The sequence below is a fragment of the Grus americana genome, chromosome 3 (assembly GCF_028858705.1).
Source record: "Grus americana isolate bGruAme1 chromosome 3, bGruAme1.mat, whole genome shotgun sequence".
Lineage (NCBI taxonomy): Eukaryota > Metazoa > Chordata > Aves > Gruiformes > Gruidae > Grus > Grus americana.
In genome coordinates this window covers 105,441,242-105,465,205 of record NC_072854.1, presented here as the reverse complement: position 1 = coordinate 105,465,205, position 23,964 = coordinate 105,441,242, and the positions used below count along the sequence as shown (strand labels likewise).

At 44.0% G+C, this 23,964-nt stretch overlaps 1 protein-coding gene and 1 non-coding gene across 3 annotated transcripts; one reads left to right on the top strand and one right to left on the bottom strand.

Annotated features, from left to right (window-relative positions):
- Nucleotides 1-3,255: 3,255 nt before the first annotated feature.
- HHIPL2 (HHIP like 2) lies at nucleotides 3,256-20,072 on the top strand. 2 transcript variants are annotated; one of them, XM_054821929.1, is made up of 9 exons: nucleotides 3,256-3,690; nucleotides 9,243-9,895; nucleotides 10,881-11,024; nucleotides 11,386-11,717; nucleotides 13,273-13,399; nucleotides 13,778-13,923; nucleotides 15,459-15,540; nucleotides 18,551-18,633; nucleotides 19,401-20,066. In XM_054821929.1, the coding sequence occupies exons 1-9, from the start codon at nucleotides 3,283-3,285 to the stop codon at nucleotides 19,775-19,777; spliced, it is 2,352 nt and encodes a 783-aa protein (XP_054677904.1). In that variant the 5' UTR covers nucleotides 3,256-3,282; the 3' UTR covers nucleotides 19,778-20,066. The 2 variants fall into 2 exon arrangements, with proteins under 2 accessions (XP_054677904.1, XP_054677905.1); XM_054821930.1 differs by lacking the exon at nucleotides 18,551-18,633 and having other exon boundaries at nucleotides 19,401-20,072.
- Nucleotides 20,073-20,970: 898 nt separating this feature from the next.
- On the bottom strand, nucleotides 20,971-21,043 carry TRNAT-UGU (transfer RNA threonine (anticodon UGU)). Its single transcript has one exon. It is a non-coding gene; the product is annotated as a tRNA-Thr (tRNA).
- Between the last annotated feature and the right edge of the window lie 2,921 nt (nucleotides 21,044-23,964).

Here is a 23,964-nt window from a genome sequence, read left to right as displayed (position 1 = left end):
GATGGGCCTGGGAGCATCCCAACAGGCTATTATTTGGGCTTCCCCTTTCCAGTGTGTCTGTGCGCTCCTTTGTGGGGGTGCAGAGGTGCTTTTATCATATAATCTAACATTGAATAGTATAAAAATTGAGTGCTAGAACCCCTGATGCTTGTTGAGAGCTCCCATATAATTTTCCTTCTGTCTCCTTAGCTGCCTGTGGGAGACATGTATGCCTTGCAGCAGCTGAGAAACTATCTCTTTTATTGAGGAAGAAATTTGAAACAAAACAGCAGAGATTGGAGTGGAGGTAAGAAGAATGCGTTAAAGAGAATGAGAGGACAAAGAGGAGCTTGATGTCTTTGAAAAATCTGTTAATCCATTGTGCTCACGGCTTTCTCCTATGACCTCTGGAAGCAGGGTTGCTACCAAGTTTCATATTCTCTCCTGGTGCTAGAACTACCATGGTGCAGTAAGCAAGAAGAGCAGCACAGTCCCAGCTTTCACATAACTATCTCAAGCATTGCTCTTTCATGTCCTGCAAGAAACTTGCTGTTTCCTGACACTGTAGTACTTACATCTGAGACAAACCTGTAGGTCACAAGTCCTGACGGGAATTTCCTGTGTGAGTTTTTCAGCGCATGCTGTTTTCAAGCTTGTGCGTTGTACTTTGAATGTGGTAACTCCTAGTGGACTGGAATATTCTGCTTTGGTTCTGAATTGTGTGGTCTAGGTTTGGTTTTCTTATAACTTCACATATTCACCCTATGTGCAAAACTTCAGTGAGGTGTTTTTCTTTTTTCCTTCTGTGAAACAAATAGCACATCTTTTCTTTGCTGATGTCCTTTATGCAGAGGCAAGGAACTCGTTCAGGGAATCCATGTCTTCAGTCTACAGACTGCCTGTCCCCTTGTTATTCCACCTCTTGCTGTGGTATTTTTAATATTAAAACCTAACATAATGATAATACAAAATTACAAATAACTTCACCTCTACCCTCCTTTCCCTGTTGTTCTGTTTTTGATGCTCCTGCTTGTGCTTTCCTGTTTTAAGAATGTCTTTAGTAAAGTTCAAGAAAAGCAAGCTAATGAAATGTCAGCTGCTTTTTAAAGCATGTTGACCCTTGGGTAAATGTGGGCAGTAAGCTCTGTGGGAGGTTATGCGTTATCTCCTTGTCCAAATGTGACTACAGCTATTCTAGCTTTTCTGTCCCCATCGGGGAGCAGCAAGGAGTTCTTGCCTCCTGGTCTTGAAGTATCCAGTAACTAAGAAGTGCAGTTCTGCACATGGGTAGATATTCTGAGGTTTTGTCTGCAAGTGGCATGCCTCTAGGAAAGGGAGAGAGGTGCTTAAGTTCTCTTAATGGTGGATAGTTAGTTACCCTGAAGAGCTCAGTAATGCTAAAGGAATTAAAAGCACAGGGAATTTGTAGGCTGCAGTTACGATTGAAGAGTGCATATATATCCTTGCTGTTTGTTGTGGTTTCAAAATAAGGCAATTGCCAGGGGACACTAATGCCTTAATTTCAGTGATTGTCTGCAATGTATGAGAGCAATAACTGAGATAAGCTGATACTTCAGCAGATTTAAATGCTTGGATTTAAAAAGCTTTGTCTCATGACAGTGCTGGATCTTGTGATTGGCCTGCTTTGCAGTTCACTGAAGTCTAAGCAGAGACAGGATTATTGGCAGGCTGCTGTGCAGTCAAGTGATGGTTAAAACCCTAGAGTTTTTTTTAAAGCAACCATTTCCCAATAAAGACTCTGAGGACATCTGTAATCACAGAGTATTCTCAGATGTCATGTAACACTGGTTGTTGTCAAAGCTCTCAGTCCTAGCTTCTCAATACTTCTCCATGAACTACATGCAAATAGATCCTGGGAGTAAATGGTGATGTGTGGGGAGAGGGGGAAGAGTTCTGAATGAGTGGAGGTGTCCCTACATGTGAGACTCTCCCTGCAGCTTCCTTGCGCTCTGCCTGTGTCCCATGGAGGTTAAGCAGTAAGAAAGAAGCTGCTAGAGACAGCAGAAAGGATATCTGTGCCTTGGACATAATAGTTTCTCCTAGGATTTGTGGAGAGGAGAGACATCTAATTGCTTTTTTTTTTAATTGCTTGGTTCCTCATTGATGTTTCAGAAGCAATAAAACAGACCACAAAACCTTGCTCTCTAATAAGCTCTGTTGTACAGAAATGTCTAGTGAGCGGGCGTATGCTAAAGCCTCTTCCTAATGGCATCAGACTGGCTGCGACACTCATGCAGCCGCAAGGTAAAAACAAGCCTTACTCCTTGTCATTGGATCACTTAGGCTCTTGGTGTGCTGCTGATCCTGAACTCGCGCCTCAGGATGCGTGCAGCACAGTGGCGATGAGCGTGCTGGGTGCGTGTGGCTTTGTTGCATTGTTATGAGTAGCAGTGTGTATGTGAAACGAAAATGTTTGGTTTTGTGACGTGATAAAGGAGCTTAGTTGTGATCAAAGTGCTCTCGGTCCATTTGTGGAGGAGCGGAGTTAGGGAAGTGTCATTCTCAGAAACAGGCTGAGTACAATGCGTACAAATACAGTACATCTGTGTACACAGCTGATGCTGTACTTCACTAACTGGAGGGCTTGCTCATGCATTCTTCACCAGAGAGGAAAGTAGGCAAAAATCTCATGCATCTTTAAATCAGTTTAATGTCAGCTGGGATCAAAACCACTAAAATCAGTTATCTTAAGTAAAATATCACAGTCGACTTCAGGTTGTGCTGGGGCCTTAAATATGTGTTTTCTCTTTCACTGTTTCTGAATTTCTTCTCATTTTAACACTGAATGTATATTTGGATTTGTGGGTAACATCAATATCTCTGTAAAACTTTTTGTCCTCAAATTACTTGTATGTATGGTTAACTGCTGCCTTAATTTGGTTGTATTTTATCATCCTGGTTCAGTCGTTATGAAACCAGACCTGAGTTTGGTGCTTTTTAAAAGCTGAGTAAAATGGTAGTTAGCAATTGAAAATTATTCGCTTGTGTTTTGTAAACGGGGAGAGATTATCAGGTTCTGTATGTAAGTATCATATTTCATATGTTTGTTATTCATATTTCTTGGTGAAGGATTTCTCAGCCAATTTAAACTAAGATGTAGGGATTAGATTTGTAAGTGCTTCTAGGGGCATGAGAAATGTCCAGAGGGGAGGGTTCAGCTATGTGACGTGTGAAATACCAAAGAGACAGCCCAGAGGTTTTCTCTCCTGCCAAGTAGTAAACTTCAGAGAGAAAAGGGGAGAGAGAATGTAAGCAAACCTGAGTGAATGCTGAGCTCTGTGGATGGTGATTAATAAAGCAGAGAGGATGAATGAACCATACTATGAAGTAGTCCAGGATTTCTATACATCTGACGTCAAGAAGCCTATGCTGAAGGAAACAAATGTTTGGCTATGCACTGGAAGGAGCAGCAGCAGCTCTGGAGTTTCCTTTTCTTGCCCACATATCTTTCTTTGCCTCTCCTTCTTGTGCCTGATAGGCAGTCTGCTGGGGCATCCTCAGTGTCTGGATTATGGGCCACCCTTCCAGCCCCCTTTTCACTTGGAGTTCTGCTCTGCCTATGAAAACTTTGGCTGCTGTGACCAGGAGAGGGACAACAGCATTGCAGCAAAATACTGGGACATCATGGACTATATCGATCCCCGGGGGCATAAGCTGTGTGGAACATATATCAAAGATATCCTGTGTCAGGTAGGGCAGAAGAATAGTGTCTGTATCCTATGCTTTGGGCTGACTTTGGTGGTCAGTTGTGGTTCTGATAGCCTCTTCTAGCTAGCTGTGTTGCTGTGAAAAGAGGTGGGGGAGCAGGGGAAAGTGGGTTGACAGAGTAATGGTACCTAATCCTCAGCATGCATTTTGCAAAGTGCTTTGTGTAAAGTGCATCGCTTTGTGGTGTCTGGCAATGTATAGTGACATTTGCGAGCAATAATGATTTGTGAAAGCATTGCCCAACTTGTGATGAGGGGAATCCTGTTGCTCTGCTAATTTTCTCATCACGAAGGGGAGAGTTACAGATCAATATTTATTTTCTGCTTTCAGCTACCAGGGGCTGGATTACAAATTCTACAGGATCAAATGATATGGGAATTATCAGGAAAAGTGTTTGGATCCCTGAACCCCATGAAGGATGTGTTTTAATTGTGTATCTGCTGAGGATGCTCCAAATGGTGTGGTTGTTAAAGTAGAACGAAATTTAATAGGCAGTGGTTTCACACAGCTGCTGCAAGGTCCGGAGGCTTCAGTCATGGCACTTTCGTAGTGCTGTCTGCCTGCTGTCCACCAGGCTCACAGAAACAGGCATTGTGCAGTAAGACCAAAGGCATCGTTCTTCCTGAGCTTCCCCCCCCTCCTTGTAATTAGAGGGCAGAACTGTCCTGCTGTTTTAACAACTGGTAGTCGCGCAAAGCCGTACTTACTGCATGCCAAAACACAAAGCAGCCAAAACCCACACTTAATCTTACTAAGAATGTATAAAACTCTTCTAGTTAATATTTCCTTAGGTCTAAAATATTGTCTGTGTACCAAAATGTTTCCACTCTTTGGATGCTGGCAGGATTCTGGCGTCTCCTTGGGATGGGGGGGACACCCTTTCAGCACCAGGGCTGAAAAAAGAGACATCAGGGTTGTTTGTCTTTTTACAGTTGGTAAACCAGAAAAAGATGTGTTACAGGTCCTAGCAGAACCACCAATCTTGGTGTTATGAAGATTTTTCTACACTTTGCGGGTAGAAAAAAAAGACTATAAAAATGTGCCTATTGCCTCTTTGCTCTTTCTGCAGGGCATAATTTAATTCTGCATTTGTTGTAAGCATCTGTTGCAGCAAAAAACCAAACCCACCCTATATATTTTCCTGCATATTTTCAAAGTAATGTTATTACCCTTTTCACATCTTTCTAGAGTAAGATTGCTGTTAAATCTTTGGGGAGGAGCTTGTGATTGTGTTGTGTTGCTCTTCCTGTTCAAGTTGGTGACAACCGTGGAAATAAAGTTGGGTTCTCTGGCAAATACTATTTGGCCATTGAATTAGTGGAGGAGCAAAGATCTACCAAATGGTTTTTCTTTAGTGATGTCACTTTGCTGGATCTAATTGTTACTGATGATCTCATGTGGAAGGGATGGAAAATGATGACAACTCCATTCTACCACGTCCGTAGTATCCTGATAGTTTGTAGTCACTACTCATGAAACATTGACGTGTACTTAGTGCCACGTCAAATACAAAAAGACAGATGCATGTACATGATCAGGATGTAATTGTGCCAAGCGCTTGTTTCTGCTGTGTATGGCAGGGCTTCAGATAAACTGCTGCCGGTAACAAGTGCTTTTATTGATATTATTTGTATGGAACTTGAAATGCAAAGATTAGACTCAGAAGCAATAGTAGACAAAATATTACTATTAGCTTTTTGTCTTTTGAACAAAACAAATTTCAGGAAAGAGGTGTAGGTGCTTATTGGTAAACCTGAGTTATGAGTAGCTGCTCTAATTTAGTGAAAGCAGCATTGTTTCACGTCTTTGGGGGAGATCAGAGTAGCAGTGATATGTTGTAACAAAGCAGCTCATTCAGTCAGGTGTTCCTTCAGTGCCAGAACCAACAGAGAGTAAAAAACAGAAAACTTTTTTCTCCTCCCCCCTGCCCCCCAGCCTTTCTGGTGTGGTAATGAGTGGTATGCTGAAGGTTATACAGAGGAAGCTGGTTTTGGTGACTGTAGCAGTCTCGCTGATCCCCCAGACCTCAGGAAGGATGCCTTGGAGTGCACCTTGCCTTAGCATTGGAGCTGCGTGGTTTTTAACGGATAGAAGACGATTAGATGGGGATGTGTTCTGGATCATGGATTTCCTGCTGTCACTCTAAACCAGATACGTTTCTCTTGAAAACTAACAGGCTAGAAGAGGCATCTAAAGCTGTCTGGCTTTGCTGATAGAGCTGCTTCAGTTTGCATCTAGCAAGATCTGGCTCTTTTTGCTAGCTACATTTGTTCTAAGCATTTGTAGGTTTAGAGTCTGACCCTCAGCTGAGCTGTTCTAGGACTTAGCCTAAAAACAGTATGGAACTCTGAAAAGTGCCTGTTATATTCTTAAGGAGATGTTGTGCAAGTTGTACAGCTATAAAAATTCCCTGGATGCAAACCTTGCTGTATGCGTACAACAGCTGTTTGGCTGATGGCTGAGAGGATGTTTCTCTACTCAGAAAACTGCTACAGGAGAAGCTTAAAAACCCAAAAAGGCCAATTAAACCTTGTTCGAGCTGATTGGAGGCCATGATATTAGTATGGGATAGGAGCTAGTGCAGGGAAAACAGCATCCTTCTAAAGCCTTGATTGGTGAACGCATGCTTATTTTGCAGAGAAGCTATTACAAAACAGCAGAGAAGTATCAGCTTGATCTTGGCAGCTTCTGCTTCTTCTTCTCTATCAAGTACTGAGATTAAATGTATTGTTTCACGCACGCTTGAGTGAAATGAAAGCAGATAACCAACAGTAACTGCAAGGCCACCTAATCCTGGGAGTTGACGTAGATCCTGAGGAATGGTCTCCAACCTGTGCATCTTGCTGGGTTTGTGTGCTGCAGGTGTTGTTTGTCAGGCAAACACTGTGTGGGAAGCCTAATGGCTGGAAAAGCATGGCAGCTGCTCAGGGGCTACGCTTATTTAGGAGGACGAACTGTAAGACCCTTATACTGCAGCCTGTTGGCAGAACAGAGTGGATGGAGCTTGGAGCTGGTGAGAGTATGCCTTGTTTCAGAGGAAGCTGAGGTTTTTTTCTTCTCTTTCTCTTCTCAGATTCCTGGACTGGGAGCTGGACTCTGTTCCCAACTTAGAGAAATTAAAAATGTTTTCAAAGATGTTAATCACTTCAGAATTGAGAGGAGCATTAGACTGCAAGTGACTTGTGGACAATGGAGGGGTGAGCTCGCTGCAGACACATGTTAGTGGGAGTGAGGGAGCTTCTCAGGAGTTGAAAGGCAATACAGGTCTGTCTGCTCTCCCGGTGACACCTTATCAGGCTGTCACATCTCCTGGTAACTTGAGATCAGCATTATATTTTGTGAAAATTGTGATACTACTAGAAACTCAACATATTTAGGGGTGTGCAAGTGTATACTGGCAAAAGTGGAGGAGGTGAGCGATGGTTAATGGACTTAGCGTCAGGGGAGGACCATGCCAGCCAAGTGTTACTGAATGCCTGCACCAAAGCTGCTCTCCTTCAAGAAAGTGAGAACAGAAAGGCGCTTATCTGAAGCTTTGGCTTTTGGGGATGGCACTCAGGGCCTAATGGTGCCTTTCCTTGTTCTGGGAAGACCTTAAACTTGGGAAAAATGGCGTGGTTCTGTCATCTGGGGCTGGGCTCAGGCTTCAAGGACAGGCCTAGGGCACTTGGCTCCCCTTTGCAGGCTGGGGGCTTCCGATCTGCGAAGAGGAGGAGAGGTTCCTTGCAGAACTTGTCTTACAGAACTTGTTCTGTGCAGCTTTATAAACAAATGGCAGCAATGAAAAGTGAGAAACTTACTACACCATCCAAGAGTTGAAAGGGCTTTGCTACTTAGAAGTCATATCTGCTCTTTGTACAGCCAAAAGCCCTCAGGCTCTTCTGTGAGCAAAGGAAAGTTTGCTATGCTAAGTTTGGAATGAGGGTCTGTAGCCTTCACATTAAATAGCATGGAAAGGCTGCTGCTTGCACCAAAAAAAAAAAGTCAGTGCTTGTATAACTGCCCCAGATTTGTTTAACGAATTTTGTTTAATGAGGTGGGAAAAAATATTAACATAGTAGTTGTTCATTCTTCGACTGTCTACGTACGTGCCCAATAAAAACTCTAGATAGACTTTCAGGCTGCTGGCAAGAAAACCAGTAAAATAATCTTTCTGCAGAATTTACCTCCTTCTGTTTTAACTTCTACAATTTTGTGCTGATTAAAATAGAGGTAGAATTTTAATGGAAATGTTTTATAAAAGTTCTGGCCCAGAATTTAAATTTAGTTACAAATTCAAACACAATGCCTGATTTTCAGTATTTAACCGATATTTTGCAAAGCTAAAAAACTTAATGATATTTGAATGGACATAATTTTTAGATGCATAACACTTGAAAAAGTTGCCTGCAGCATTATTTTTTTTCTAAAGATCACATATAGAATCAATGGTAGCTACGTGAATTGCATAAGATATTTACTTATTTGAAACAGTTTTAAATCTCAACTACAGTCTCTTTCAGTGATAGTATGCGTGCAAGAACATGACTGAAATTGTACAGCATCAGACCAAAGAATAACTTAGCCTGTACATTTAACCAATGTACATCTTTAGCATCTACAATTTTTTCTGGCAGAGTTTCACCTCCTTTTTTTAACCTGGCTCTTGCTAGCTTTATCTAACGCTCCCTCGTTTTTCTTCTGGGGGAAAGGGTGAACAAGTGATCCCCATGCATCTTCCCAGTGTCACCTGTGATATTTACAGACCTCCATCAGGCTGGTACCCTACTCTGATCACCTCTCTGCAAAGCTGCATCTTAATTAGTTGTCCTGTATCTTTGACCGTCCTTGTGGATTTTTTCTCCTATCTTGCTTTTGGAAAGAGACCGGAGCTGCACACAGTGTTGAAGGTGTGGGTGAACCTCTGCCTGTTTTGTTTTCTTTCCTAACACTTGATTAGATCTAGGTATGGGCTTAGGTGGCTTAACAAAATAAAAATCTTAAATGTATCTGGAAAAGGCAGTGACGCTGGCTGATGTGAAAGATGTGTCCAGATTTGGGACTGCTGGTCTGGAGGAGTCTGAAGTACAAAGGCTAACATTCTCCATAGTGCAAAGGGTCGCTGCAGTGAGGGAGTTTAAATTCTTTTCTCAATCTGTTAAGAATGGATTACAAAGTACCTAGTTCAAAATATAGCAGGGGAAGCTAAAGGGGATTTCTAAAAGCAAAGGTAGGAAGAGATTGCAGAAAGAAATTGCCCGTCACTTCCTTAAAACCCTCTAGTAATGGAGAATCCACAGCCTCCATAGACATACTTCTGTTGGGAGTAATTTACGAAAGCAATCAGCTGCACCTAAAGGAAACAACTCCTGACTTCTAAAGCCCCTTTAGCAATGTTCTGAGTGACTTTCTACTACTCTACTTCAAAGATGACTCATCATGTTCTCTGCCTTACTGATTTTTCATTTTATTAACCAGTTTGCTTTCATGAAGGTGTCTTGGCTTCTCCTGGATGTGTGTACACAGCCACATATTTAGTTTCTTTTACTTTCTAGGAATGTTCTCCATATGCCGCACACCTCTATGATGCAGAAAACCCTCGGACACCTCTAAGAAACCTCCCAGGACTTTGTTTTGAGTACTGCTCCGAGTTTCACTTCAACTGCCGCTCTGCCATCAGCCTGCTGACGAGTGATAAGCACATCCAAGAATGCTGCGAGACAAACAAGACGCGCTTTTGCAACCTCCTTCACCTACACGATGAGGACTACTGCTTCCCCAATGTACTGAAGAACACAGCCCTCAACCGCAACCTGGGCTCGGTGGTGGAGGACCGCAAAGGCTGCCTCCAGCTCTGTCTGACCGAGGTTGCCAACGGCCTGAGGAACCCAGTGCTCATGGTGCATGCGAATGACCATACCCACCGCATGTTCGTAGCTGAGCAGGTGGGCGTGATCTGGGTCTACCTACCTGATGGCAGCCGGCTGGAGGAGCCCTTTCTGGATATTAAAAGTATAGTGCTGGCTACGCCGTGGATAGGGGATGAGAGAGGCTTTCTGGGGATGGCTTTCCACCCCAAGTACAAGTACAATGGGAAGTTTTATATCTATTACTCTTACATGGATAAGAACCGAGTGGAAAAGATCAGGATCAGTGAATTGAAGGTTTTAGCATCTGATGTCAACAAAGCTGATCCGCTCTCAGAAAGGTAAAGTTCCTGTTCCATGCTACTATATACCACAATGAGAAATTATTTTTCTTTGTCCCTGTCCCTCTGCCTTGTAGAACCTGCACATTCAGTCACCCTGGTCCAGGTGTGACTGGCCTACTATGGAGCTATTGGAGACAGGTTGGCTCAAGGTCACACAGCAAACTAGAAACTGAAAAGAGGACCCAGGATCTAGGCTTCCAGGTGGTCGTCTGTCTCTATCTTGTACTCTTGCCTTCTAAACAGCAGTAATAGCCTTAAGCTTATTGTGGAACTAACATCTGCCGTAAAAGTGTTCTGTACTGTAGGAGAACAGGGATGCTTTGGTACAGTACTATACATTCATTTGATCTGACACATGTGCCCCTGCCCCATCCCCCTGCTAAGAAAAAGAAGGTAATTCTCAGTGACAGAGAAGAACTTGTGAAATAGCGAACTTATTTTCTCTAGAGTTTCACAATCACCATAAGATGCTTCTGAAGCCCTCAAATTCACCAATTGTTTCTCATATAAGAAAGCAGAACCCACCTGTTGCAATCAAAGTTTAAAGGGCATCAAGTGTTCCCTGCAGATGAACACATTACGTATTTGCAGTTGTGTTTTCAGATGAGCTGTGATGCTCCTGTGCTCAGGGCGGTGGGTGAGCTCTGTAGCACAAGAGGTGTTAATGCAGTGCAGGTCAGAGCTGTGGTGCACAGGGCAGCTGTCATGCTGTGTGGCTCGTGGGAAATGTATTTCCTCAAGGGATACCATACTGAAAGAGCTCTGCTGTAAGGTAGGCAGGCAGCCTTAGCTGCAGGCTCACAGAGAACAGGATGCAACTCAGCACCGTATTTGACAAAGTTGACAGGTCTGTACAGCTGGGAAATCTTGTTTTCTTCCTTTCTTCTGTAGAAGTGAAGCAATATTTCTGCAGCCTACCTGAATGCTCAGTCCTTTCCAGTAGCTACATCTGGAGTTAATTCTCTCTCTTTTTTTCTTTTAGGAATCTTTTGGAGCTCGAAGAACCTGCTGCAAATCATAATGGTGGGCAGCTGCTCTTTGGTGTGGATGGCTATATGTATCTATTCACAGGGGATGGAGGGAAAGCTGGAGACCCTTTTGGAAAATTTGGGAATGCTCAGAACAAGTAAGGAGGAGGGCAGTTTGAAAGCCTTGAGCTTGTCCACCAAGACACAGGGTGTGGAAATGAGACAATGTGGAAGAATAAAGTAAGAGTGCTTCCCGAAAGTGCTTGTGCATCTGCAAGTCTGTCCACTGCAGAATTTCAAAAATTTAAATTTTACATTTTGAAAGCTGAGGGAACCCAATTTGTTGAGAGTTTGTTGTCGAGTCTTCTGTGACTTAAGCAGGTTGCAAGACATACCAGCTGTTGGTTTATCTCTTTTGGAAAGATAACTTTTCCTTTGGAAAGGGAGAAGAGGGAAAGAATCGTTTGTTTTCAGTTGGCTCTCGTGCTGGGATTTGTCTCTTTCTGTCATTTTCTTTAGGAGTGCTTTGTTGGGGAAAGTCTTGAGGATTGATGTGGATGGAAGAAGCCCTGATGGAAAGCCTTATCGCATCCCTCCCGATAATCCATTTGTGTCTGATCCCAAGGCCCGCCCTGAGGTTTATGCCTATGGAGTCAGGAATATGTGGCGCTGTGCTGTTGACAGAGGGGACACTGTCACAAAAAAGGGAAGAGGGAGGATATTCTGTGGGGATGTTGGGCAGAACAGATTTGAAGAAATAGACATCATCGTTAAAGGAGGGAACTACGGCTGGAGAGCGAAGGAGGGATTTGAATGCTATGACACAAAGCTTTGCCGCAATTCCTCTTTGGGTAAGGAAGAAGTTTCTTACAGAAGATTACTTTATTATGTGTGTCTATTTACTGGACTATAGCTCCATTTTTTCAGTGAAGCTAAATAATCCAGTGTTGTGTGTTAAATGGAGATTGTTTACTTCTTAAGAGCTGAATATTCCTTCACAGCCCTGTGGTGTTGGTATGAAGTGATGCCCTGCTTATTCAGGGAATTCCCTGTCGTACACTGCACTGGACAAGGTATTTAGGGTCAAAGCCTGTGCCTTTTGCAGACAGATAGAATTTCCCCCGTGAAGTTAGGAAGGCCATGGATTTGGTGTAAGTAGAAAAGCAATATTGTGTTTTCCTCAGAAGCTCTGAGCCATGGCTATGGCTAAGGAAAGGGGACCAGGTTGTTCCTGAGACCCTGAAACAAATCCTGTGGAAGCAGCAGTGGGTCTAGCAAGTAGGGTGCTGCAGCAGAATTCCCAAAAGCTGTGCTCTGGGTCTGACTATGGGCGTGATGGACAAAGTCACTTGCTGCCTTTAGAAAAGAGTAGATATTGGTGGTCTTCATAAAGCTCTTTGGAAAGCATAGTAGAACCTCTGGGTACTGTTATAGAATCATTTTGGTTGGAAAAGACCTTTAAGATCATCAAGTCCAACCACTAAACGATGTCCCTGTGCACCACATCCACGTGTCTTAAATGCCTCCAGCGATGTTCCTTAAGCTGTTGGAAGAAAATGCCTGGTCTCAAGCTCATGTAGATGTTTCTGAAACATTTGTATGAGCAGGCAAGTGTAGAGTATGTGTTATCAACACTTCTCATCTGCTATACTGGTAGCCACATGGCTCTCATGGGGTTTTTTTGTTGTGTTTTAATGGCCCAATCCTCTATTGAATTAAGTTTTTTGCTGTTAATCTATGGACTTTAATGAATTGCACTTGTGATCTTTATCCTCATCACTAAAGATTAAAGACAAGCTACTTGATCCAGGGGGAAAAAAGTGAGGACAAGACTAAAATTTTGTGAGATTTGATGTGCAACCCAAGAAAGGGCTGAATTCAATTTTAACATTCCCAGAGGCAAAGCCTTTATTTCATAAGTGTCATGACATAAAAGCAAGGTGGCACACCTGGTGGTTGTTGAGAACATCAGCAAACCTATGAAGATGTTGTGTTAACTTCCAACTGTTTGATCTTACTTCCTTCTCTAAAAATACTGGAATCTGTAAAGACAATCCCTGCTAAAATGACTGGTGCAATCACAAACCTGTGAGATAATACTTCCTGCAGGCTGCTACCTTTCTGCATTGCTCTACTTGATGCAGAGAATCTTGGTCCTATGTGTTATGGAAGCTCATCATGACTAAGCCTTGATAAGCAACTACACGGAGAGCTCCTTAAAGCCCCTGGGTCTGTTCTGTCCTGGAGTAAATTATTGAATTCCCACTGAAATTTAACTATGCTGTTTGTTCAACTGTACTGGTCCTTCTAGTGATTCTTGTGCCAGCAGTGTCATTGAGCAATTGCTTTTTTTTATGCTCTCTGGATATAATTTTTTCTCACTTTTCATGCTTCTGTATTTCACAGATGACATTCTTCCAATATTTGCATATGGCCGCAATGTGGGGAAGTCAGTCACTGGAGGTTATGTATACAGAGGATGTGAATCGCCCAACTTGAATGGCCTCTATATTTTTGGTGATTTCATGAACGGGTGAGACTGTGGTTTTTTTTCCTGCAGCTCCTATTCTGTACCCATATTTACCTTATCTGGGCAAGTAAGCATATCAGAGCATCCTGAAACCTTTTTAGCTGGAGTAAATGAGAATCCTAGATGTCTGTGTATTAGATTAAGGGCTCTGTTTGACCATTAGATTCCAACCAAAATGTTGTTATAAACTTCCTCCAATTTAGAGTCCTTAGGATAGGTTTGCTTTTGTTCTGGTCTGTTTTCCCAAAAGTCAAACATTAAAGCTAGTCAACAGTCAGGGTCCTCACTGACGCTTTTTTTTCCCCCCAGTAATGCATGATTGTGACAGGAACTAATCTTGATACTGGAAACATAAAACACAGGGTTTTATTTTTCATCTAGTCGACTTATGGCTTTACAGGAAGAGGAGAAGACAAATAAGTGGAAGAAGCAAGATATCTGCATTGGTAGCAGAAAAGCTTGTGCTTTCCCTGGAATGATCAGTTCTTATAGCAAATTCATCATCTCATTTGCTGAGGATGAAGCAGGTAGGTATTGTGCTAGCCATAACTTTATTGGAAACTGTCCTGTCAGTTCTGTGTCGTAGGACAAACGTGTCAAATTATGTTGCTCCTCACGCTCTACTAGAGAGCAGGCACTGCAAAACAGGTTTGTGGCTATCTTGGCACGGCACGGCACCCCTGGTACGGGGTTCAGAGAGGTCTCCTGCCCTGTGAGGCTATTGCAGATTGGCTTGATGGAGAGGTGAGGAGACAGATCCTCATGTGAATTTGCAGTTTGAGTACTCCAGGTTCTCTAAGGAGTTTGAATGCCTGTTTGTTTCAGCCTTTCCCTGTCCTTTTGTTGTTGTTTTTTATGCTATTTCATTAATTAAAAGACTATATCAATGCAGTTTGTTCATTTATTGTAACACTCATCCTCACTTGAGTTTTTACAGCTTATCTGAATTTTCCCCTCTTCCTTAGTATAAATTCCTCAGTCTTACAACAGCAGCACTTCACACTGTGGATTATACACCAAGGCTTTTATTTGGGGATGAGGAAAGCCACTGATTTGAAAGTTGAGTGGAAATGTCTCTGTGCATAGGATTATTGCTATGGTCACGATGACCACTAAAGGTGAAAGCACCAATGCATACTTTGTTTGCTTTTGTACAGTCTCCTGACAAAGAGCTATGTAATGCAAAAAGTGACTGCAAATTTTTTGAGAGCCCAGATGTGCTTTAATGAGCTCTGATGCTTCACGATTTGGCAGAAAAGAGATCTGCTTGTAAGAAAAAGATCCTAGATTGTCCAGTTGGCATGGTCTGTCAAAGAGGCAGGGAGATGCAGGCTTTGTTGTGAAATATGTACAATTTTTAACTGTTCTAAGAACATGTGGAGTGAGTGGATGTTAAATGTCTCTTCCACGGCTAGTTCTTCTAGAAACCAATGTGGTGGCGTCATGCAATCTGAAAAACAACAGTTTTGCCTCTTTTGCAAGCTACTATCATTTCTCTGGATGTTGTTCTAGTGGGTGATGAAGGGAAGGCATGAGGAGTAGTTGCTGCTCTCAGCAACCATACAGGAAAAAGAAGCTTCTGTCTTCCATAGATTAGCCAATTTAGCTCTTGTTGGATTTTTTTGGTACGACTATGAGATAGCTAAATATTTGTTGTGTGGTCTTCCCCTCTATTTGTAGCTTCTGGCTGCTTCTTTGGTACAAACAAGTTTAAAAAAATATGTATTTATACAGGCAACAGTAACCTTTTGGAGGGCCACTGACATGAGGTAATGAAGGTCCTGTTCAGGCACTGTGCTTGATCGAGGGCTGCTGGTTCTGCATGGAACCCTGCTGCAACCAAGAGATCACTTGGTGTTCTGGGAGTCCACCTGCAGAGGCAAGGGTGAGACCAAAGCCCGCTTCCTGAAAGTAAGACATTGACTGAGGGGGTGACTGAAGGGGTTTTCTTTTTCTGACCATGTGAACTAGTGAAGAGCCAGGAAAGAGAGGGAACTGGAGAACTGGCATTCAGTTTGGGCCCTTGAATCTGAAACTGGTTTTATTTTTCGCTTCCATTTAGGTGAGCTGTATTTTATGTCTACTTCTTATCCGAGTGCCTATGCACCACATGGATCGCTCTACAAGTTTATTGATCCTGCAAGGTTAGTAATTAAAGATGTTTTTCCATGCCAAACTCTTCTATAATCATCATACATTCTCCAGCTATCACAGTAGGAAGAATGCTAAGTACTACTGATACATAATCTCACTGACCTCCACATCCAGTCCTTGGTTTTTGTTCACCCACCATACATCTAGTGACACTTGAATCAGTTTTAGTGAATTTATTCCTCACTCATCATATCTGTGCACCCAGAAATAGAGTTCAGATACTTTAAAGGTATGGGACAGTAAGGATCAAAATGTCTCCTTGGTTGCATATCTGAAGTATAGCACAGTGGTGTTTTAAAAATGACAGTCCATATCCTTCAGGGTCATGACATCAAATATCTGCAATGCACTTTCATATAAATAAATTGCAGTCCACAGTTTTGTTTTCTTCACAAAGAGTGAAACCTGGTCATAATTGGAACCTGAACCTGAGTTTTTCCAAGTAAAATATTTTTTCCCCATTAAGCAGTTATCCCTGCTGAAGTCTGTTTTTGCAATAATAAGCATGCTTATGTAATTTTTTCCCCTCCCAAGCTTTTGGATCTTGCTAAAAAGCATTACATGAGTTTCAAATCACCCTGTAAAGTAGAATACTAATGTGTCTGTGCTGTTGCTGAGATCTCAGACACTAACAAAATAAAGAAAATAAGTTATGTTTTCTTGGCAAATTAAATCCAAAGCTAGATAGTTAACTCAAGCTGTGTACCAAGGTGATGGGAATAGCAACTTGAGTCTTTTACTTGCTGTAACTACTTGAGGAGACTCCTGCCTCTAAACAGCTTATTAATGGTGGCTGACCAAAATGTAACAGTTTCACCTAAAAAAATAAACATTTGTGAGCTAGCATAAACATTGAAAGCTTGAACATGCTCTGTTTCACAAAAAAAGCCCTGCAGTCCCTATGCCACTCCTTAATGCGCCATGAAGATGATAAATCCTCTCCTCTTTCTACTGGAAAGGGAGAAATGCAGCTTTCTGTTTCACAAGCAGCCTGCAGGAGCGTGCCCGAGGACCGCTGTGCAGTAATGCACCGTGTTATGACGACTCTGCGGGGGGCAGCCAGCCCCTGCCAGGAGTGCGGTGGTTTCACTACTTAAAGGGCTTTCTGGAAAGAAGCCACGTCTTCCCAGTGCTTTTGGAGCTTCATACCCATCACTTCTAGAGCAGGACCAGGCACTTATTCCCTTGGCTCTTTGGAATTTATTCTTATATTTTCTGTTTCCCTTTGTTTACCTTAGCCCAGATGTTGCTCTGCTCAGCTTTGCCCCGTCTGTTTGCTTAAGCACTTTGCAAGCTTGTCCAGGGTGTGCAAAGCACCGACTGCTCCTCGGGAGGCTGGGCTTGCACGGCCCTGCAGCAGAGTCCTACCACCTCCAGATCCTGGGTTGTGCTCTGGCCGCCTCCTGATTGTACCATGAGCAGAGATTTTTTTCCTTTCTCATTTGCATTTTAATGCTGTTTATAGGATACTTATGTTTCTGTCTCACCGTGGGCAGTGGCTGGGATAACAGGCTCCTCTGACGCCTCTGATGGGTGCAGTCCCAGTTTGTCCAGCCCAGGCACTCCCTGCTTCCTCCCCGCACTTCAGCAAGCTCGCTGGCAAGGGCAGCAAGCCACACCAATGTCTGCTTCAAAATGTTGGCGGGGCCGCTGCCATCTACCTGATGGCAACGCAAACTTCCCAAGGAACGTCCCAGGAAAACTGATGGCAGCAGTGCCCCGTGTGTCCCCACTGCAGCTTCCTCTCCAGCAGAGTGGCTGGCATGTCTCTGCCTGGATTGGCATAAATCCCCTCAGGCAGGAGCAGAGGGAAGAGGTGTTAGAAGGTACTTTAAAAGGAGGGGGGAACCCCATATCAGCCCCCCCCCCCAAAAAAAAAAAAACCCCAAAACCCCACAAGCAATGCCAACAACCCTGCTTTAATAACCTTTTCTAAAAAAAAAATTGAAATGGTATGGAGGAAGCACTTGGCTGTTGCCCCTGTCTGAATGCTAATCACAAGAAAATGTGATGCCTTAGGTCATGCTTTGCTTTGCTCTGTGCTGTCAAGCATGCCAAATTTGAAGAGCCTGTTCTTATTTGTCCTGCAGCAATTCCTGGGGTGGGTAACAGAAAACACAGGTCTCTTGCTCTTCTTTGTACCTCCCTTTTTGTCATTTAACATGTGACAGCTTTACCTCAGGGGAAATGTTTTTTTTTCTTTTGTACTGTGAGAAGTTGTCAGGGAACAGCAGGAGAGGAATGCGGATACATTTTCTTTGCAGTTGCTGCTTCCTCCCTCCTTGCCTGTTCCTTTCCCTTCTCACCCCTCTTGCTGCAGCACTATGTTGCGTCTGAAGCGGCACTCTTTGAAGGTTGCACTAACTTTCCTGGGGCTGCGTGGGAATATTCTGCCGCGTGTGCAGAGATCCTTATGCTGCGCCATGGGCTAGTGGAAAGCACGGTCACTGACAAACCTTATGTGCAAAAATGAGACTCCCTTCCTTCAAGGTGGGATGCATGAGCCAGTACTGGTGAGGAAAACCCAAAGTGACTGATAGTCTGAAGTTCAACCAATGCATCCACCAGGCTTCTAGAAACAGCGTCATGCTGTGCCTCCAGGAGCAGGGCACGTAGCTGAACACACCTAATCAGGCACCCTTGAATTCAGCGGTGGGCTATAAGTTCATGCAGGCAGGCCAGCATCTCCCACACAAACCAACCAGCTATTGATGTTGGATAGAGACAGTCCAGAATGATGGCAGAAAGTTGACCAGAAGGGTGGTAGAAGAGAAGCTGCAGCCTTCCAGCTGCTACTGCTATTCAGACAGCGATTTTATGGCTTGCAGCCCTGAGTTAGGCTCTTAAATTCCAGCTGTGTTGTACTCTAGGTGCCTAAAGTGCTTTCATGCCTCTTCCAGCAGAGGCAAATGACAAGGAGGTATTGGTGGGTGCCTCTGGAATAAACAAACTTCCTTAACAATCTCTCAGATACCTGCATATAGCTTTCTGTTTTTCAAGGAGAGCTCCACCAGGGAAGTGTAAATACAAGCCTGTTCCAGTGAAAACAAAGAGTAAACGGATACCGTTTGTTCAACGTGCAAGTAAGTTGTTAGGCTCTAATTTTACTGAGAAGCAAAACATATAACCATCTTACAGGCATGTGATTGAAATCTTTAGCAGTTTTGAAAACTAAAGCACTGAGCAGGAGCAATCTTGAAGTTAGGTTATTACATTTAATATGTGCTTCTGCTGCCAACTAGATGTCATGCCTTTTTTTAATCCCAGTCTCTGATTTTTTTTTTTTTTTGTTTTGGAAGTCTTGCCAAGTAATAGCGTAAATGGGCATCACAAGGGAACTGATGGCTTTGATTCAGGCATTGGATTTGGTCTGGGAAGTTCTGAGTGCCTGTCCCTGGCTCTGTGACAAGCTCCTTGAGTCAAATAATTCCCCCTTGTAAATCTAGGGCAATCTTCCTTTCTCCTGCCTTTTTCTGTCCTATATCCCATGCAACTAGGGCAGGGGTTACATCTTATTATTGAGTAGAAACAATGTTTAGCAAGTTGAGGTTATCTTGTCTGGGATTTCCAGATATCAGTGTAACATGAAAATTTCATATTGTTAAGTCTGTTAAGTCTTATTTTCCTTAAATATACATTCATAATTTCTAAAATTGAACCAACTTTATTTCCAAGAAACCCAAGGCTCTTTTGATCAAAGAAGAGGTTTATATAGTGTGTATTTCTTCTTTCAGAATGTCAGTTATTTTTCTTAACTGTAGCTCTAATAAGGGTTTATATCAGTCAAATCTCTGAATTAGCCTTTTGCCTTAAAGCAGGGATGCTGAACCGTGTTAATTACTTTCCTCAGAGACTGTCCTTGAGCTGCTTAATGAACCTTCGACAACCAAGCCTCCAAAAAAATCTTCTCCTCCCACTGCAGCCATCCCAACAGTTTCTTCTAAGAAAGCTAAAAAGACCCCATCCACCAAAATAAAAGCATCAACAGCGAAACCAGCTCCATCTGGTAAAAAGAGACAGAAAATCAAAGCTGAGGCTAAACCTCACAAGCCAAAGCAGGAAGAGAAGGTTGCCCACATTTCCAGAACTACACCAGCACCGCCTTTGCCAAAAAAGAAGAGCTCCCAGCTAACCAGAACCAAGAAGCTCCTTCCAAAGAAAGCAGCACGAGCTAAGGAAAAAATGGAGAAGAGGAGGAAGGAGAGTAGATTAAGCAGCAGCTTTTGAAGTTCAGTAATGTCCCAGAAAAAGCAAGTCACTTAAAGTGGTGAAACAAATGTTTTGAATAATGACCAGATGAAAGAGAATCAGCTGGCTTGTTATGCCAGTGCTCCCAGGTGTCTCCATTAATCTGTTAGCAGGGTATGTGCTATTAAACCTTAACAGCACCAGCCTCCTAATACTAACTTTCTTTGCAAATCCTGCTGTGCTGTCCTTTTCTGACACATGTAGTTGTGAGAGTCTCTGATGGATGTTCACTGGTAAGATTTGGCTGTGTATGACTAATAAATCCAAGTGCCCCTAACTTTCAGGACTTGCATCTTTTAGCCAAGAATATGAAATAGACATGTCAATGATCTCACTTTTTTTTTTTTTTTTCCTTTAACTGAAATGCAGTGAGAAGTATATTTTAAGAGTAGTTGTCTTTTGGACAATGAAATTAGACATTTTTTTAAAGCACTATTTTTTTTCAAGGTATGGATCACCTCCAGGTTCCAAATGATTCAGTAAGGGCCGAAAATGTTCGGCAAGCCTTAAAAACAAACAAAACCGAGCAACCCTTAAAAATCCTGGTTACAGCTGAGCACTAGGATCGATCTGTCACCTGGCTGGATTCCGTCCTGGAGAGCAGCTCTTGGCTAGCAGGGAAGGGCTGGGGCAGGGCTGCTGGCTGCAGCTCTCCTGGCTGAGCCTTCTCTCTTCCCTGGGAGCAGCGCAGGTTTAGAGCTCAACTGGAGGGGTGCGGGGTGCCCCGGCAGTGGCGGTGCACGCTGTGAAATTCATTTGCAACGGGGTGCTGCAAGGAGAAGGGGGAGAGCGGGGGCCGGGGGTTGCATTATCCGCCGTGGGGCCGCGACAAACCTCAACTGCTCATCTCCAGAGAAGTGTATTCATCTGCGTGGCGGAGCCACTTAGACTCCTACCCTTGGCCTAAGAGGGAGCCAAAGCAAATGACGTTATTTTGCAGTTTCAACGTTACGTTTATCTCCTACCGCCACCCTCTGGACGCGCCGTTTCGGGATGCAAAAAGCAGCACCCTGCTGCCGCAGCTGTGGCTTGCAGCCGCTGGGGAACGGTCTAGCCAACACGGCTCAGAGCGGTCCCCTCTGCCTCCGCGGCTGGGAAGCGAAACTCCGCTTGGCAGGGGGAGGGAAAGTAGCGGGGGGGGAAAAAACCCAAAAAGTAGGGAAAAGTTGTGGAGGCCCCAGCGAGGATCGAACTCGCGACCCCTGGTTTACAAGACCAGTGCTCTAACCACTGAGCTATGGAGCCACCTATCAGTTCCACCCCTGCCGACGGCTCCTGGCCCTCTCCCCGGGCCGCCTCCCTGCGCGGTGCCCGCGCTGCCGGTCGGCTCCCGGGGCGCTGGGGAGCGCGGCGGCCTCCGCCTCCGGCCGCGGGGTTCAACACCCCTCTTGCTGCACGAACGTAGGGCGGCGGGCGGCCGCCCCGTGTCCTGCCTGGCGCCGGGGCCTGCCTCGCCCCGGCCTCCCCTCTCCCTCTGCCCGGGCCTTTGTCCGCGTTAGCGCAAGCCGAGGCAAAGCAGTGGAAGCTCCACCCGGGTTTCTGACCGCCCTGCGGCGAAGGGCCGTGTAAGTCCTCGGGGCTGTCTGGGGGCTCTTCGCCTGTGGCACCCCTAGCTTAGCGCCAGGCCCCCCACATTTCCCCCGCACCCATTTCCTCCACGGGAAAAGCTCCCTATGGCGGAGACGTGTGTGAATCCAAACCCTGGCACGCTCACCTGTGCGGCGTCACCCCAGGGGGCCTTCCCCCCTTTAGCAACGGGTGGGTGCACCTGCTGCAAATTTAGAATAAAACTGCCATTGCAGTGAGAAATGTTTCAGTGACAAATGGAGGCTCACGAGAGGGGTGCTTCGAGGATTGCTGCGGTGTTCTCCAGCCCCCGGGACGTTTAGCGGTGTCCTCCATGCTGTGCAGGATGGAGTAGTCGCTCCTCGTGCTGGGAGCCGATTCCAGGTTTTGGGAGGTAAGGCTGTACAATGTATGGTTTTGTGCAAAGTGGGGGGAAAAAAAGTTTAGAGAGATTGTAATCAACTTGGTGTTGTAAATCTCCTCAGGTTTTGTGAAATAACTGTTGCAGAAAAAAATGGTTTAGTTGTCTTGCAAATAAACCACAAGTCTAGGTCAATTAGGACACGAACCCAACGGCAAGATAGGCCTTGTGTAGCCTTAGTTTCTCTTTTCGCTTTTACAGAGTGAGGAAGTTTGAACCTATTGAAGATTTTCTCCTTTTCTTTCCATAAAAGAGCCAGTCTGTCACATGCAGCCCTCCTCTGTGAAAGTTTAGGTGAAGGTGAAAAGGTAAGCTGTGGAGGGGAAATTGAGACGCACTGCTCTGGAGTAATAAATCTGAGCAGTTCTGCTGCACGCTGGAGTCATATTCTAGAAAAGCAGACGTGATTTGCTGAGTGCAAGCCTCAAACCGTGTGTGACCAAAAGTAAAGCTCCTTGAAATGAGAATAGACAGAAAAAGCTGCGTTAAGGAGTTAAAGACCTTTCATCCATCCCACACTCCACAAATCATGAACTAGGTCAACTTCCTTTTTTTTTTTTTTTTTTAAAATTTCACCTTCACTTTGAATGGATATGATCTCTGTGGACAAACTAGACCAGTTCTGGTGAACTCTGTCTTGTTTATGTAAGACACTAAAATTACTTTAAAAAATCCGCTTTTGACCTCTAATGTGGTAGCTGATAAATTCGTGAAGTTTCACATTTCTTTGATGGTTGCTTTTTTTCCTTCCCTTTGAAGATAGTGAGTCTTTATTGTTGGTAAAGCTCTTCCAAAGAGGGCTAAAATGTCTGTGGTGAGTGTTCTGCTAATGCCTCAGGGAACTGAAATATAAGCGTGGCTTGTATAACCTTAAAGTAGGTAGGAGCAGAACTGTCTCAGGCTTTTCCTGCTATAAGACAAACCTACCTCCGTCAGTCTAACGGAGCTGAGCAGCAGGGTGAGACGTATTCTGAGAACAGAACAGCGTTGAAATCAAGTTTTTTGTGGTAGTGTGGCTGCCTGTCACTGTTAGTTTTTAACTTAGGTGCAAAGTCTGTAACTGCCATGGTTGCCCTGCTTCCAGATTGCTTTTGCTGTCTGCTTAGAGCTCACTGCAAGGTGGGCTACGCTTCAAATGCTGTGTGGCAGACAGAGTCTTAGTCAGGCACCCTGGCACCCTGGATGGGATTCAAGATGTGTGATGGAGGTACCGTGCTATCGGTAAACCCTCTAGCTTCTGTTTGTAATAGAAATGAGATGTTTCTAGGATGCAATTCATCTCACCTGAAGGTAAACCTCTAAAATAGGTCGCCTGAATCGTGGTCTAGAAGTGCTTGTTTCTTAGTTGACTGCGAAGGGAGTCGATGCCGAAAATATCAGCAGTTTAGTGAGACAGATCTCACTGGGTGTGATGGGTTTGTTACCAACTAATTTTGGCTAATGACCAGACACGTAACCCACTGAGACCCGCCTGGGGAGGCACACCGCAGCTGCTTCACCTAAGAGGCTCCTGTCTGCAAGCTGCTAATGCTGTTAGCCAGCCCACCCTCTCAGTCTCGTTTGCGCAGGAATAGCTCTAGTTTAGTTTATACCCTTTTGCTTTAGATGTTTAAACTAGAAAAACTGTAGCTGGAAAACTCCCATCCATAGGGCCAAGATAATTTTTAGGGAGATGGCAAGATAAATCATATGTCTAAAGAAGACTCTATGATTATTTCTGCAACTAGACGCACAGATTTTGAAATTAAGCGTTTAGGCAGTAAAACACTAACCTAGTCTTCGCTTCATTGCTGTTGAAGCCACTAGGTGGAACCTAAGTACTGCGTGAAAGGATGGGGGAAATGTTTAACAGACTTCAAATGCTGAGAAGGGTGACTGTTTACCATGCAGGTTTTTAAAGAAATCTCTGTAGGACAATTTACCTTTAAAGATGTGCTAAACATGTAAAGATCCACGCTTATATATGCTCTGTAAAATTTGTGCTGATTTGCAGTAAGATTCAACTTGGGTTGTGTGTACCCCTTGCTGTATCAGGGCTTTCCCAGGCGTGCATTTTTTTTTATCTGATTGAGTGCTGATAAAAGTGGAGGGCTAATAGCAGCTGTTTAGTGAAAGCAAGCAGGCAGGCCCTTTGCAAACTGCCTCGCTGGTATAACACAACTGGCTTTTTCTTTGATAT